This window comes from Choristoneura fumiferana, chromosome 10 (assembly GCF_025370935.1).
Source record: "Choristoneura fumiferana chromosome 10, NRCan_CFum_1, whole genome shotgun sequence".
Lineage (NCBI taxonomy): Eukaryota > Metazoa > Arthropoda > Insecta > Lepidoptera > Tortricidae > Choristoneura > Choristoneura fumiferana.
Window position 1 is genome coordinate 918,855 of NC_133481.1, and position 16,518 is coordinate 935,372.

Consider the following 16,518-nt stretch of genomic DNA (forward strand, 5'->3'; position numbering starts at 1 on the left):
GATCGGTCCATGACGCCCCAGGGCACACAATATCAATTTGATTTAATTTATATATATTACGTTAATGTGATAAAGCATTCAACATCTATTTATACGAAATTATGCTAAGTAAATTACACTATAGTCATGCATTATAATGATTGAATTTATTTATCTTATTTCATGTCGACGAGTTATTAAAGGATAAGATTATTAAAACTACAAGTATAACGCGCCGAATTATACCGTCTCACTCGCGCGCGCTCGTCCGTAGTTTCAGAAATCATCGCAAGGTGGCGCGCGGCTCGCCGCCACGCGCCGCTCGGGACGCGCGGGAATGAATGACAGTTCGCTATAGCTCGCATGGCGACTCGTTGCCCTTTCGCCGCGAATATATTTACCTCCGTCTTATGTGGCCCTCATTTCCTTAATTTTCATGTGTTATTGTGTGTATCGATGCCTCTTATATATAATTGTGACTGTTGTGTAATGTTTTCGTGAATAAACGTGTTACCAACCGTTATACTGGCTGCCCAACTAGAGGCTGAACTGTACCTACGATTTCATCGCTCGCTAGCCGCGTAATTGTACCTATTTACATCGACACTACAGTAAAAAGGAGTGTGCCGTGCCTATTCATCATTTACCATGTCGGTAAACACACGGAGTAAGGCGAAAGCCGTCAGCAACGAAGACGAAAATGACCCCGATAGCTACGACGACGCGGAGGAGCCGCGCGCCTCAAGCGCCGCCGCCGCTGCCGCCGCCGCCGCTGCCGCCGCCGTCGCGCCGCCCGGCCACGCCAGGCCCGCCGTCAACACGGAGACCTTTCTGGCCGGGATCATGGAGTCCTTCGCCAGGATGCAAGCCGAAACCAACCGGACCCTGGTGGAAACCCTGCGAACTCTGCCCCTCAACGGCAACGGCCCCTGGAGCCCGCCGTCCGCCGCGGCGACGCCGCCGCCCGACGGCCGCGCGCCCAGCAGCCTCTCGGGCGCCGCCGCCGGGGGCAACTTCTCCAAGTGCACCGCGCGCTTCGACGGGAGGTCGCGCGACGCGGAGGCGCTGGAGGCGTTCATCGACGCCGTGCAGGTGTACAAGGAGTGCGCGGCGGTGAGCGACGAGCACGCGCTTCGCGGGCTGCCGCTGCTGCTGGAGGGCGACGCGGCCGTGTGGTGGCGCGGCGCGCGCGCTGGCGCCGCCAGCTGGCCCGCCGCCGTGGCGCGCCTGCGCTCCATGTACGGCGTCCAACAACCGGCTCATAAGGTTTTACGTGAAATCTTTGCCGCCGAGCAAAAGGACAGCGAGAGAGCCGAAGTTTTTGTGTGTAAAGTGCGTTCGCTTTTGACCAAATTACCGTACGAGGTACCTACGTGTATGCAGATAGACATTATTTACGGCCTGTTGCATCGACGTGTTAGGAAACGGTTACCCAGAGATAGCATTGTCAATGTTGACAATTTTGTAGAAAAAGCGAGGGCCATAGAAGATGCGATTTCCGAAGTAAAAGTAAGTAACTACTCCCTGATCTCGAACGACGCGAACTCGACAACGAGCCGCTCTTTGCGATCGGGCGAGCCGCCGCGCGATTTCCGAGAAACTGCGGCCGAGCGCAGCGCTACTACCGGTCCGCACGGTACCACTGGTTCGAAACTCACCTCAAACTCGAACGAAAACTTGAAACGCGATAAGCGCGTTCGGTGTTCGTATTGTAAGTTTTATGGTCATGTCGTAGCCGATTGTCGTAATTTACAAAGTAAAGAGAGTAAACAGCGTACCGTACACGCCGATTCCGACGGTTTAGTCTCTAATACGGGCCCTAGCCCGATACGTTGTTACGGATGCGGCAAACCGGGTGTGGTTAAATCGAAGTGTGAGAATTGTAGTAGTAAGAGCGCGCCCGCGAAGTCGTATGATTTTAATGTCGTAACGGGTAATGACGTCGCGGATGTATCTCAGAAGACGGATACGTCTCACCCTACAGTGTCCATCACTATTGCGGACAGGGTAGGCGTTGCGATACTCGACACGGGAGCTACATGTAGTGTTGCTGGTTCCTTGTTGTACTCTATATTACGATCCGACGGGATACAATTCCATGAGGCGGAGCGCACCATTGGGCTTGCGGACGGTTCCCGCCAGCAAAAGATAGTGGAAATCGCGACGGTACCGGTATTATTAGAAGGTAGGCAGGTAACTACTGAGTTCGTGATGTTCCCTGGGGAAAACACTCGAACATTATTGGGTCGAGACTTTATTAGCAATGCTGGCCTCACATTGGTCTTGGACCAGGACTCGTGGTTTTTTTCAGACAGCCCCGACCACATATTCCCCTTTGTGCGATCCGTTCGTCTGAAGGACACGGAGCTGTTGCGAGCCGATGTCTCCGACGTCACCCTGCGCGACGACGAAGGAACAGAGCTACCACTAGAGCACAGGGACGCACTCAACACCTTCTTGCGTAGCAGAGCCGCACAGTTTGCTGCCGAGGGACCTCCTACGGACTTCGCCGTCCACAAGATCAGGGTGAGTGAAAATCAGGAGCCGCTCGCTTCACCACCCTACAGGTTGTCGCCGTTGAAGAAAGAGGCTTTAGAGAAGGAGCTGCAAAAGCTACTTAGCTCCGATGTCATCGAGGAGTGTGAGTCCCCGTGGGCCTCCAACGTCGTGCTGGTCAAGAAGAAGGATGGGAGTTTCAGGCTTTGCGTCGATTACCGCAAGGTCAACGCGGTTACAGAGCCTGACCGCTACCCGCTCCCCAGGATCGAAGACGTGCTCCACGCCGCAAAGACTTCTAAGTACATGACCACACTTGACCTGCGATCTGGTTACTTTCAGGTTAGTGTCGATCCTGATCACAGGGATCTTACCTCATTTACAACGCCTTTAGGTACGTTTCGCTTTAAGCGCATGGCTATGGGACTTCGGAATTCTGGGGCTACCTTCCAGAGATTGATCGACCGTTTTAAGTCCAACTTACCAGGTATAACTTTGGTTGCTTATTTAGATGACCTGTTGATATTGTCCGAGGAGTCGTTCGAGAAGCACCTTGCGGATTTGGAGGCTGTGTTCGATCGCCTCGCAATGTTCAACCTGCGGGTGAATCGTGAGAAGAGCCACTTCGCTAGGCAGTCCGTCAAGTTCCTCGGCCACGTCATCATGCCAGGTGGTATTCATGTAGACCCTGATAAGACCTCTGCTATCGCTGACATGCCTCCACCTCAGAACGTGAAACACCTGAAGTGTTTTCTGCAAACCTCGAGTTGGTTCAGACGCTTCATACCGGATTATGCTAAGATCGCGGCTCCGTTGACTACCTTGCTGAAAAAGGTAAGCACCTGGAGATGGGGACCCGAACAGCAAGGTGCGTTTGATACTATTAAATCTCTCCTCGTGTCAGCGCCAATCCTCCGCCAAGCCGATGAGACGAAGCCGTTCGTCCTCCGGACCGATAGCAGTGGATATGCTCTTGGGGCGGTTTTGCTTCAGGGGAGGGAGTTGACGAGCGGCCCGTCGAGTACGCTAGCCGTCTCCTTACAGCCGCTGAGAAGAATTACAACACGACGGAGCGAGAAGCGCTGGCCGTCGTGTGGGCAGTGTCGAAGTTTCGAGGATACATCGATGGAGCGGACGTGGTGGTGAAGTCTGATCATCAACCCCTCAGGTGGCTTATGAGTCTAAAGTCACCGAGCGGTCGGTTAGCCAGGTGGGCGCTTACTCTGCAGGAATACAATTTGAAGATAGAGTACACACCGGGTAAGGCGAACGTGATTGCGGACACACTATCACGCCCAACATGTATTCCAGGTACGGATTGCGACCTGTGTTTGACCGTGGTGGATATGCCCTCTCGCAGCGCAAAGGACGTTCGCGAGAACCAGCTAAAAGACCCCGAAGTAAGTAAGATCATCGAGGCGATGGAATCCGACGATCCATTTAGGGGGAGACCCTGGTCTGACCGTGGCTACACCCTATCCGACGGCATCTTGTACAGGTACGACCTAGAAGGGGACGACAGTGAAGAGGCTCACCTGGTAGTGCCAGAGCACGAGCGTGCCGCTGTCTTATCCGGCTTCCACGATGCACCTACAGCGGGTCATTTTGGAGTCGAGCGTACACTGAGCCGTATTCGGTCACGATTTTATTGGCCTGGTATGCGATCGTATGTAAGTAACTATATTAAGGGATGTCTGCCGTGTCAGCGTTATAAAGTAGATACCAGGAAGCCCGCGGGTTTGCTCCAAACACCCGCTATGTCCAAACGATTTGAGGTAGTATCAGTAGACCTCTTTGGTCCATTAGTCGAAACGCCACGCCGCAACAAGTGGATTTTGATAGTGGAGGATGTCTGTTCGCGCTGGGTCGAACTTTTTCCACTAGAAACTGCGACAAGCTTCGAGTGTGCCAAGACCCTCATAAATGAGGTATTTTTCAGGTATGGAGTTCCTCGCCGCCTCCTCAGTGATAACGGCGTGCAGTTCGTGAGCGAGGTCATGCAGCAGGTCTGCCACGTACTCGGTATCGACCAAATCCTCACGCCCTTCTATCACCCCGAGGCGAATCCGATTGAGAGGAAAAACAGGGACCTCAAGCCTCAGCTGGCCATCCTTGTCGGGCAGGACCACGCGACGTGGGATTCGCACCTCGCCGCAGTCAGGTATGCCATGAACTCGGCTATCACTGCGAGCACCGGATTTTCCCCAGCGTACCTCACCTTTGGCAGGGAACTGCGCGCTCCGTCCGATGCCGCCACTGACTTGCGAGCCATCGTGGAGACTGATAACTTTATCCCGAACATAACTCCCCACTTGAAACAGATGAGTATGGCTCTGGCGGAAGCTCGGGACATTCACGAGAGGGCTCAGGCGATCCAAAAGAAGTACGCGGACGAAGGACGTCGCCCGCCTCCGGATTATAAGGTAGGTGATTTGGTACTCCTTAAGACCCAAGGGCTTAATGACACGGGTCCTGGCCAGACATCTAAATTTATCCCACGCCGAGACGGGCCTTATCGAGTCTCATCCGTAGTTAGCCCTACGACCTACGTTTTGGAGAACATCCAAGATGGGACTAACATAGGGAAGTATCACGCCTCTCAGCTTACCCCTTTCGTGGGCCCCATCGAAGCCCCGGTTAGGTCTAAGCGACGTCGCGGTAGACCTCGCAGATACTTGCAGGAATCCTAGTCCGATTGCGGGCCGCTTATTCGGACTAGAGGGGGAGGATATAACGCGCCGAATTATACCCGTCTCACTCGCGCGCGCTCGTCCGTAGTTTCAGAAATCATCGCAAGGTGGCGCGCGGCTCGCCGCCACGCGCCGCTCGGGACGCGCGGGAATGAATGACAGTTCGCTATAGCTCGCATGGCGACTCGTTGCCCTTTCGCCGCGAATATATTTACCTCCGTCTTATGTGGCCCTCATTTCCTTAATTTTCATGTGCTATTGTGTGTATCGATGCCTCTTATATATAATTGTGACTGTTGTGTAATGTTTTCATGAATAAACGTGTTACCAACCGTTATATAAATATATTATTAAAACATATCAATGTCAATAGTATTAAGTCAAAGTGAGAAATTATTAAATACGTCAATTATTAATATTAAGTTTAATTTCATTTTAATCATTTAATGTTTCATCGTTCAAGAACTCGTCGATAGAATAGTAACATTTAGCATTAATTTGTTTAAAAAAATCTAAAATATGGTTCCTATCGAATGGGTTCTGGAATTCTATTTGTTATTTAACTGCATTTACATTGTGGGCTATTTTTAAACATTACTAAATTTGATTTTGGTAACAACGGTTTATTTTTCTATGTATACCTACCGTGCCCTAGTTGTATTTGTGTCTATTTTAGGCTTAAGTAGATCGAGGTGTTTACGCACAAACAATGCCGCTTCTACTCGTAATATGTAGATTGAGGTTAGGGTTAACAGCTCTGGTACACGGATATTAGCTAGTATGCGAATGCACTTTTCTTGTTTGATGAGATGAATAACTGATCGGATTCGGAACAGTTTCCCATAGTACGACGCCGTATTGTAGCCATGCGAACGTGTACGCGTAATAAGCAGATAGTGCATAATCAAAATCCGTAATTTCGCATGTGAAATCCGACAAAATTAGATGTGCGAGGCCGGACCTGAACCCAAGATACACTGCATGAGAGGCCATAGGTCAAAACTCTAGTCTACCAAGGCTACTATGCCACCATTTGCTTGTATAATTTTGATTGATATTTTTCATGGTTTGAACACACAAAAAGCTTTGTTTAATTTGTAGTTTTGACGCGTCCTTTTATTTTCTATTTTGCCTCTTTAAAGTATTCGTAACTAAATATGAAAGAGGTTTGCTAGTAAGTACCTACTGTAGGACACGACTGGCTGCCTACATGATGTGTGTTCGAAAGAATGTAAATTTAAATATATGTATGACATAAAATAGAGTTTGGGCAGTCGGTCTAGAACTATCGACACATGTCCCATGCCTGCTATACGGCCACATCTCAAAATTTTGATTTTTTTGGATTATTGCAGATTCGTATTCAGAATTGTTTAATTTACGACCTTATTTCGAGAGCCATAGCAAAAAGTGTCCTTAAGAGCCTTTTTTTCACAAGTGGTCTTATGCATCTGACCAATAATTGTCAGTTGATTCCCTGAAAGATAGCCACTTGCCAGTCAGTTCCCACCATAGATGGTTCCTACGAAAAACGACGGATTTTTGGAGTTGTGGCTGTATAGCATACATTTATAATCAAGTTTTCGAGTTGCGTCCTAAAGAAAAAGAGTTTGTTAGAGTGTTATTACCATGAATTCCATTAAAATATAAGCGAAATAAACGTCATTTGACTGTGCCACAACAGTAAGTAAGTATTACACTTATTATTATAAAAATCGTCAAGCCGCCACCGAAACTCACGCATTACAGCAGGATAATAAAGAAAACTCAACTTTTTTTTGTTACCTGCTTACCTGTGCGGTTAAAACTAAATATGGCTTTTTAGTGAGTCTGATAAATGCACAAAAATACCAAAGGCTTTAAGTAATCGTTTTTACCGGACTGACGAAAGAATATGAGCTTTGACCTTTTTATTTAAGAGTGTGTTGTGTAGTGTATGTATTTAATTTTTTTGTTTGTATTTATATTTTATTGTCACCATTGTCCGTTAATTCTTGTTCAATTTCGGACGCATATCAAAATTTTAACAAAATGCTTCTGCAATACGGCCACAACTCTAAATACTTGTATTAAAGGTTTTTTATCTTAAAAAATATACAAGATTTTTAAAAAGTGAATCATTCGTGAAAAGCCTAATATCATCCCGAGAAATACAAGCTAAATTTGAAATGCATTGACTCAAAACTAGAGGAGTAAGATCCATTTTACTACCACGGACTAAGCTGCCAAAACTTTAAAACGCGATTTCTGAAAAAATGATTTTTGAGATATGGCCGTATAGCAGGCATGGGACGAATGTAATGTATTTATTGCTGAAGTTCAAATAAAATAACGTAAAAGTTGAAGTGTTTATTCTTTAAGTAGGGCTTTTGTAGTATTGTGGACCGTCTGTCCATAACACTACCTACTCTTTGGTTAAAGGAATACTTTCAATAAAGTTCTCAGCCATTACATAACGAGCTCTGCAAAGGGCTAATGACTGAATAAGTAATTCTTTTATTAACCCAAGCGTTTGGCTTTGAGATTGAAATTAGACCCCCGATGGAAGATCCTAATTTGGACATCGTTTCTTTCAGTTTTTATGACCCATCTTTTTATATAAAGCTTAGAAGACGAACTTCCTTCCTTACTTGTGATAAAAATTGGCTCAAGTGTCTATTTGGAAAAATTCAAAATACATAAAGTAAAAAAAATGAACGAAATACGTAACGGTAAGTTGATTGTATAATTTTTGTTGAAACCCATTAAGATTAATTTTTTTCAGCTGGGCTTAGGTAAGGTTAAGTGTATTTTATAAGAATGCAAAGTTGGTATAAATAAGTGCATTACTCGTATATCTAATGACCCGTACCCGTCGCCATTATTGTTATTTACTTATACATTATTGTCACTAAAGAGTCCGAATTACAATTAAAGCAATCGTCACTCTTTTGCTGCAACAGCCTTCTATTCTGAAAGTAATGTGTCAAAAGCTTCGTTATTAAATTATGTTTAAACCTGCCTTTGTACAAATTAGTTACTGCACCGTTAACTACAATTTACTATAATTAAATAAGTTAAGCTCACGGTGCCTAGTCTTTGTTATAGCTAATTCGTCTCGCTTCTGAATAACGCTCTTTACTTTTAGACATTAGATCAGAAAAACACAATTTATCTTTGCATCATATTAGATAATTAAATTTAATTATTGTAATTAATGAAGCCGTGGTGGCTAGTGGTTTTGTTCATCGCCTCTCTTGGCAGAGTCGTGGGTTCAAACCCCGGCTCGCACCTCTTAGATTTTCGAAAATTCTCAATGTGCGGAGTTCATTTGAAATTTACCAAAGCTTTGCGGTGAAGGAAAAAACATCGTGACAAACCGCACAAAACCTGCGAAGCATTCAATGCTATAATGTGAAAAGTTAATCCGCTCACTGGCCCGCGTTTGGAACTATGGCTAAGCCCTCTCATGTGAATAACGCTCTTTGCTTTTGCAGTGGGACGTATATAGGCTGGGATGATGATTTAGATAATTAAAAATGAAAATTTAAGCAGGTGCTATGCTAATACACTTTGCTTAGGTACGGCATAAAACAAGACGGTCGAAAAAAGCAACTAAAACTTTACCTACCTGTAGTCCTTTCAAGCATTTTGCATCAAAACTGTGACTATTCTGCCAGTTGTAAAGCAAGAGCACCCTCACTTTATTTCTATTCTTTAGTCGCATTCTAAAATCGTTTTTCATAAATTGATTTTGTCCAAAGGGTAACACACGCTATAGAATTTAACTAGGCATTTCAAGGCCCATATCCACATGGATGACGCAGCTGGTATCTATGAGACGATCTGCCTTGTATATATATAGGCTTCGTGTGACGGCATCGCATTATGGTCTCTCTTACATGCCTTGTCGTTTAAAAAACGGCTTTATGAGATAAAGTCTTTTGGGCTAGTATCTTCCATCGATAGTATTAAATTCATCAGGGTTCCGACTAACGAGGGACGTCGAAGGGCCATCCGGGCCGTTGTAACTGCCCGTAATGAGTCCGCCAGACTCTGACCAATCCAGTGGAACAAACCACTAAGTGGACTTCACGGGACATCACACTCGCGTTTAAATCGAATCAACATCACTAAATTATAACGGGCCTAAGCCTCCACTGTTGAACGAAACGACAACTCATCACTTGCATCTATGTTTGCCAACGAATCATGTTCCGGGTATAGGTTAAAGATAAACATGTTAACTAGCTATTGCTATTGAGTGAAAGTTTTAATATTCCTGCTTCGGTTATTACAACACTGTGGAGATTTAAAATACCAATTTCTAGGGCATTGATTACCTTTTTCAGTCCTTTATTGAACGTTTGGATAATTAATTAATCAAATTTTACCCTCCTATCAATATCTTTTCACTTGCTAGCTATAATCTTACATAGTCTTAAGGAAAATACTAACAAAATGTGGATCAAGTTATCTGAATTAATAAGTATTATTATTATGTTCAGACAAACTGAAGAAGATCAACACAGTCATCTAGTTTGATAAAAGTTTTTTCGCTACAAGGCGGAGTCGAAACTTCGAAATTGTTGTTATAGCAAGCGAAAGTTTAATTTTGATCCAATAAGCAATCTTTGTTGTGTACTTGCCAAGTCTACTCTTAAACCCAATTTAGGTCTGCAAAAAATGATGCAAGTTGCGTTACCTTGCGGCGCTCGAGTGACTACCACAATTTCGTTGTCTTCACTGCCTCGCAATGTAATGCAACTGGCACGATTTTTCTGACATGTCCAAACCTGGCTTAGGATACCTTAACCCTGATTGCCATCAGGTCTTTCTTTATGCAGAATACACATTTAAGATGACGCAGCGAGTTAACCACTTACTTTAACTGTTATTTCCTGTCTAAACAAGTAATATTTCTACAGTTTCACTGTTCGTACAGTTTGCTTAGGAACGCATAAAACAAGACTGAAAAGCAACGAATACTCAGATCCTTACTGTCCCTTAGAGCTTTTTTTAAAAAATCAAACTTCTGCCAGTTGTAAATCAAAAGATACGCCTTTACGCTGACATTTTCGACACCGCAAGGGAATCAAACCCACAAGGTAGGTACTTCCGTTAATCAGAATCTTGAAATTGGTGCTAAGCAATTTTTACATTATCTGTGCTATAATATGACTTATAGCACAGATAAAGTAACAATTGCGAAGCATACATTTTCAGTTACATCATATAATAAAAATATTTGTACGGAAACTTCGTTGCGCGGTCATCCACCGCTGTAAAAAAAAATGAGTTTAGACTCTGAACAACGTCCAACAAACAACAGATAAAAAACTGACGTCAACTCGCAAAATCGAAAAATCACTAAAAAATAAAATAACTTCTGTTTAACGATCGATCAAAATTATAACGGTGCTTGCCAAAAACGTGTCCGGTACACAATATATAACACACTGTGAAACCACATATTTGAGTATCAATTCGAGATAATGGGGTCGCTCCCAAACTACTTAAACATCTACTTCGATTACAACACAAACTGATTAAAGTACTTATTTCACTACAACTTTTCATAGCCAACATCAAATTTTAGATACTAAAATTTTCACATTAACTATACTTCATATATCAGACTTGTACTAATAAGAAAATACTATCAAGTTATCTCCATATAAAAATTCTTTACAAAAAAAGCAACAATTCCAAAGAATTAAACTCAGGAACGCTAATAATCTTGTTTTGCGGCCTGCGCGCACTAATTATGGCAAAAAAATGTATATTATTATTATACGAGAGCTAACTTGTACAATAAACTCCCAACTGACATCAAAGATGCCAAATCGCTACGCACATTTAAAAGATTATTTTAAAACAATACCTCTCAACTCGCCATAAATACGCGTATTTTAACATTAATAAAAAATATAATACTAAATTTCAATATAGAATATCTAAAGTAAATAAGCAAATATAATATAAATCAGTAGATACTTATACTTAAATATGAATCAAATCAATACCTGCTATAAAAATAATAAATATCAAAATAAACACATACTCAAACAAAAATAATGTACCATACATTAATAGTTCAACAAAATACATGTACAACACAATTAGACCACAAAGTCAACGTACGTACGTAGGCATTTGCTAAGACACTTCGAACTCTTTAATCTTTGTAAAACTGTTATCTTGTCAAACTGCGCTCACACCGCACAGCGCATCGCGCTCCAAGCAGAGAGCGATCGAACTTGTTTTGTGTATTTTTATAATCCTACCGCAAATTGTAACTTTTATGATTTTGCGATTGTGTTAATGTTTACGCTCGCTAGCTTAGATTATAGTTTATGCATGTAATATTTCTTCTCAAGTAAGTGAATTATTGTTATTCTTTTGAGAAATAAAACAAACAATATTAACGAACTTTTTCAATGTCAAAAAAGAAAAGAAATAAAATAAAACTTTAACAAAAAAAATAAACCGCCGAAAAACTAAAAGCAAAAAAAAAAACCTTTTTTATTTAACCTTCATCTAGGTAACAGTTTGAAGTCGGTGCCTCAGTAGCAGCCATCAGGAGTGGACCTATATAGTCGTCTACCTGATGGGCTTCTATCACTCCTGCTGGCTAGTGCTGAGGTACCGACTTCAAACTGGTACCTAGATTAAGGTTAAATGAAAAAGGCTTATTATTCTTGTATTTCAGTTTTTTCGACGGCTTAATTTTTTTGTTAAAAAGTTTTTATTTTATACTTTTTTCCCATCCTTGGGGTATTTTTTTCCAAATTTATATAACACCAATTTCAAGGTATACCCTATCCAATACAAACAAAAATATGAAAACCGGACTACTCTGTAAAAATTTATGCGTGATCACACATTTTAATCAGTGAGTGAACAATCAATCATCCCTTGTTTGCCTACCCTTAGGGTTGGATTTTTTTTCCCAAATTTATATGGGGCCAACATCGGGATATACTCTTTCCGACAAAAAAATATTATCATAATCGGACTACTTTGTAAAAAGTTATTGCGTACATAAAAATATACGCGTCGACTTGTGAACCTCCTCCGTTTTTTTCGTCGGTTAAAAATACTGGAGTTTTGTGTCGTTACAATATTTTCCGAACGTTGTTTTACCCATGATCAAATTAATGTGCGTATGCTCAACATACTCCGGTGAGCAGGAACGATAAAATATTCCAGCCGACATGTTGCTTGCATGAATACGCATATTCTTTAGGTCACCGCATTCGCTTCTGGAGGGCTAATACGAAATTCGAAATTCGTGTCGTACCGTCCCTCTTACACTCGTATGAAATAATAACAAGCGTTAGCGGGACGGTAAGGTAAGATAAGATGTTCGAATTTTGCACTTTTCAAATTTCAAATGACGATGAAAACGCGGGTAGTTGTGTGCCGGTGGTAGTTTTGTCGTGTAGACGCACGAGCAGAGCGGCGGCGCGCAGTGCGCGTGTTGCGGCAGCCGCCGAGTCGCGTTACTCCGAAGAGGAAGGGCTACGGATTAGCCCGAAACATGTCGGGCTGAACTCGATTTAATACGTGAGTTCCCGGGTGAGTATCCGGGTCAATATATTTAATATGAGTATGTACGAGTATGTAGTTATCAAACATGCTCACAAATATACATACATAATGCGATTTACAGAAGAGAACAACGGTACAAGGACATACGAAAACATATCAGCCCAAGCTGAGACGGAGACGCTTCGCTAGCGCCTCGCTTTCGCTCGATTGAAAAAGGTTGAGTTATAAACAGAACCCTCGCACTGCCTAAATTATAAACAACACGTTACGGCATTGTTCATCGAGGACCATCATATTTTGTTCCCTATTATTCGTTCCGGGAATTGATTCCGTTCATTTATATGCAAAGACCCCGCGTTAAGCCAATAGGCTGTGTTCGCACCGTAAATTGACGAACTTTGATGAAGCCCGCCCTTTTTGTCATCTTTTTCCGAGAATTTGCTTTTAGGCGTAGGCAAGGCTCGGATACTGATTAAATTTCCAAACCGTTATCATGTACTTGGCGCAAAACCTTTTCATTTTGGTTTCGTTCGCGAAACCGTTATTTTTAAACCGGTTTTTAAGGGAACATTTCCATAAAGTTCTTGTTAGATTAACCGGTTAAGAACAATAAAAACCGGTTTATTGCGGCGCAGGATAAACGTCGCCGCCCTTCGCCGGCCGGCCAGCTGTCACTCGTCGAATAAACCGGTTTATTTAGGTTATAGTTAAGTTCTTAAAAACGTTCGTGTTCTTATGAAAGATCGGATAAACCGAAATAAACCGATATTTACCGCTATTTTATAAACTGGTTCCGAGCTTTGGGCATAGGTACATAACTATTACCAGAAAAACATAGTGGTTTGACCTAGGCTGTGACCTTTGGAGCAAAGGATAGTGAATCGAGACCGGGCTGGCATCTGTAAGTTATTGGAATTTACGTGGGCAGTTCTATTAGCGCTTCAACCGCTATCAGTTTTCTGTCGCATATATTGAAGAAATAAGAGACCGTAAACAAGAAATTTTATTGAATTTTAAGTGTACCGCATGAATACCATATCGTTTTATAAAATCCTTCCATTCGACCTGACTTATTAAACTACCCACGTATGGAATTATATTTGTTATTTACCATGAGCATTTTTGTGAAAACATCGAGGAAATGCTTGTATGTACAAAGGTGTTATGTGTGTAAAGTTTGAATTTGAACGAAGAATGAATACTGAGTTTGAGTAAAGAACAAATCTGATGTTATGGCAGTTGACGACGCACGACGAACGTAAACGGGCGTGTGTGTTTATTATATTTTTTCCGACGTACCTAATTCTTACGATTTGTATCATTTTTTTCAAATGCGCTTCCCAATAAAGGCTTAAAACTACTGCTACGTTTCATTCACGAACCGGGTTCCCACATTTTACTTTATAAAGACTGCAGAGATCCCATCTGTGGTCATCAATATGAAAGCCCAAAGATCTCTAAGATGAAAGAGAGGCAGCCAATTGTATCCTTTGACATGAATGTTTAAAGGCCCAAAAAGCTCGCTGCCAAGTTTTTTCATTAACGCACTATATTACGTCCCTTCGCTCCTCGCTTTTGAATAATTAAGTGGGAATTATTTAGTACAATAATAATAAATTAAAATTACCCACCGAGCGTTCGCCCTCCGTTTGAGACATTGGACGCAGTTGGGCGAGGGCTACAGCAGGTCCAGATAAGAATATCAACATGTTGATGGAGAGTAAGATTGTAGCCGGAGGCTTTGGAAAAAGTTTTACGACACGGCATTAAAATTAAAATAAAAAAATTAAAATCTTTGTTGTTGAAACAAGTAGATCGCAAAGAGCTCCTTTACATGTCACTTTTTAAGGTGCCGTATCTCAAAGAAAAACAGAACTAAGGTCACGATCACGATCACGGATCACGTCGGACTGTTCGTCTATCTGTGTGTCTGTTCGTCTGTCAAGACCCTTTTCTTCAGGAAGGGATGGAGATATCAAGCTGAAATTAATAATAAATATTCAAATCTGCTGCCGCTTAACACAGTGAAAGAATCAAACTTCTAAGTCAATTAAACCAAAAGATACAATCATTAGAAAAGGTGTTTGTCGTAACCACACATTGCTTTAACCTAACCGGAAAAAAACCTATAGGGTACTTTCGAAATGAAAAAATAATAATGTTGGTATAAAAGTAATTATACACTACCGATAAGAAAAGTCTAGTTCAATAGTAAAGTAATAGTAGTTAAGCTTAATTCCTAAGCGATTTTATTAGATTTTACGAGTATACAGATTTTAGCCCAAAAACAGGATTCACGGATTTTATTTTCTTGTGATACGGTATATTTTTTGAAATAAGTATCAGTAGAACTAATTTGTTCTGAAAGAAGGTAACAACAATATTATCAAGCTAAAATTTTGTGCACAGAAATTTATTGTTAACACAACTTGCAAGCATACTTGCGACGTTAAAACAGAGTTCTGCCGAATAGCCCCTTAATCCACCACTGACCTACTGGCGTTCTGTGCTTCTTGCGCCTTAGTCCGGGAGTGCACGTAATAACAATACATTTGCACGATTTACGATGCTTTTATTACGGTTGCACGGGATCATCAAATTGGGCGCTCTTAGCGATCTTTGTATTGAAATACAAACCCGGGCTGGGCTTGCAACTTTATCCTTGCTGATATGAAAAACTGATGGCTGCGAGAAATGGAATTTTGCAAAGTAGGTAGATACTCTTGTTCTGAGAGGAGGCCTGTGCCCAGCAGTGGGACATATATAGGCTGAGATGATGATGATGAGGTAGATACTCGTATTATTCGTAGAACTTAAATGAAGATATAATTTTGCATTTTTTGGGAATTTCCATTACAAATTTGTAAATTTTGGACGTTTAATCTTATTGTTTGACTAACGATTCAAGTGAGCGAAGTCTATTGTATAAAATGATGACTAAGTATTTTCTTTATAAATACATAAAAAGTATTTTATATCAACAATAAAAAACCTAATACCCAAAAAAACATTTATTTTTCAAAGATGTCAGATGAGCGTAACGTTAGTGTAGGTACGTATCGTATCTGTCGGCGGCCGATCGTAAAATCCGCCAGATCACAAAATTCCTAGGCATATCGTGAAATGGCGCCATTTCGTGAATTGGCTAAGGGACGTCCGCCATATCGTTCAAAACTCACCGTTTAACGATTTGCTTGGTGTGGTGACGTTTAGGCAGATCATGAAATTTCTAGGCATATTATGAATCGCCGCCATCTCATGATTTGGCCAGTTTAGGCAGATCATGCACTTCCTAAGCATATCATGAAACTGCTCGTAGGTTGTGGTCACAATTCATACTAACTACGCCTCGCTTCGCTCGTCGTACCTAAATTTTTATTGCGTTGATCTAATCGATCTGCCGTATTGCTTCTCAGTCGTGATATGCCTCATGAAATGGCGCCATTTCACGATATGCCTAGGAATTTCGTGATCTGGCGGATTTTACGATCGGCCGCCGACATATCGTAGGTATAATACTAATATTTTTAGATTATATTTGTTTTGTGGCACTTAATAAAATGTACAAAAATAATCATAGCTTTTTTCAATTAACAAGCATTTTATTAAACAAAAGTTAATACACATTCACTGGTGTTACATTTTCCTAATTATACCGGCCAGAAAATCAAAAGTGACCTCCATCACGCACACACAACAAAGGTCTGGTGGATTAAGTTACTAATTCTAGCTCATAGGGTCTAGGTATTAGCACAGTATAAAACAGTAATCAATCTTCAAATGACGTGCCAAATTTACGTTGTCACAAGCTCGCCCTCTA

General features: G+C 42.0%; 1 protein-coding gene across 1 annotated transcript; it reads left to right on the top strand.

Annotated features, from left to right (window-relative positions):
- The first annotated feature begins 234 nt into the window (after positions 1-234).
- On the top strand, positions 235-5,847 carry LOC141431712 (uncharacterized). Its single transcript, XM_074092891.1, has 4 exons — positions 235-3,496; positions 3,787-4,111; positions 4,415-4,898; positions 5,842-5,847. Exons 1-4 carry the CDS (start codon positions 628-630, stop codon positions 5,845-5,847), a joined length of 3,684 nt encoding a protein of 1,227 aa, XP_073948992.1. The 5' UTR covers positions 235-627.
- Positions 5,848-16,518: the final 10,671 nt, after the last annotated feature.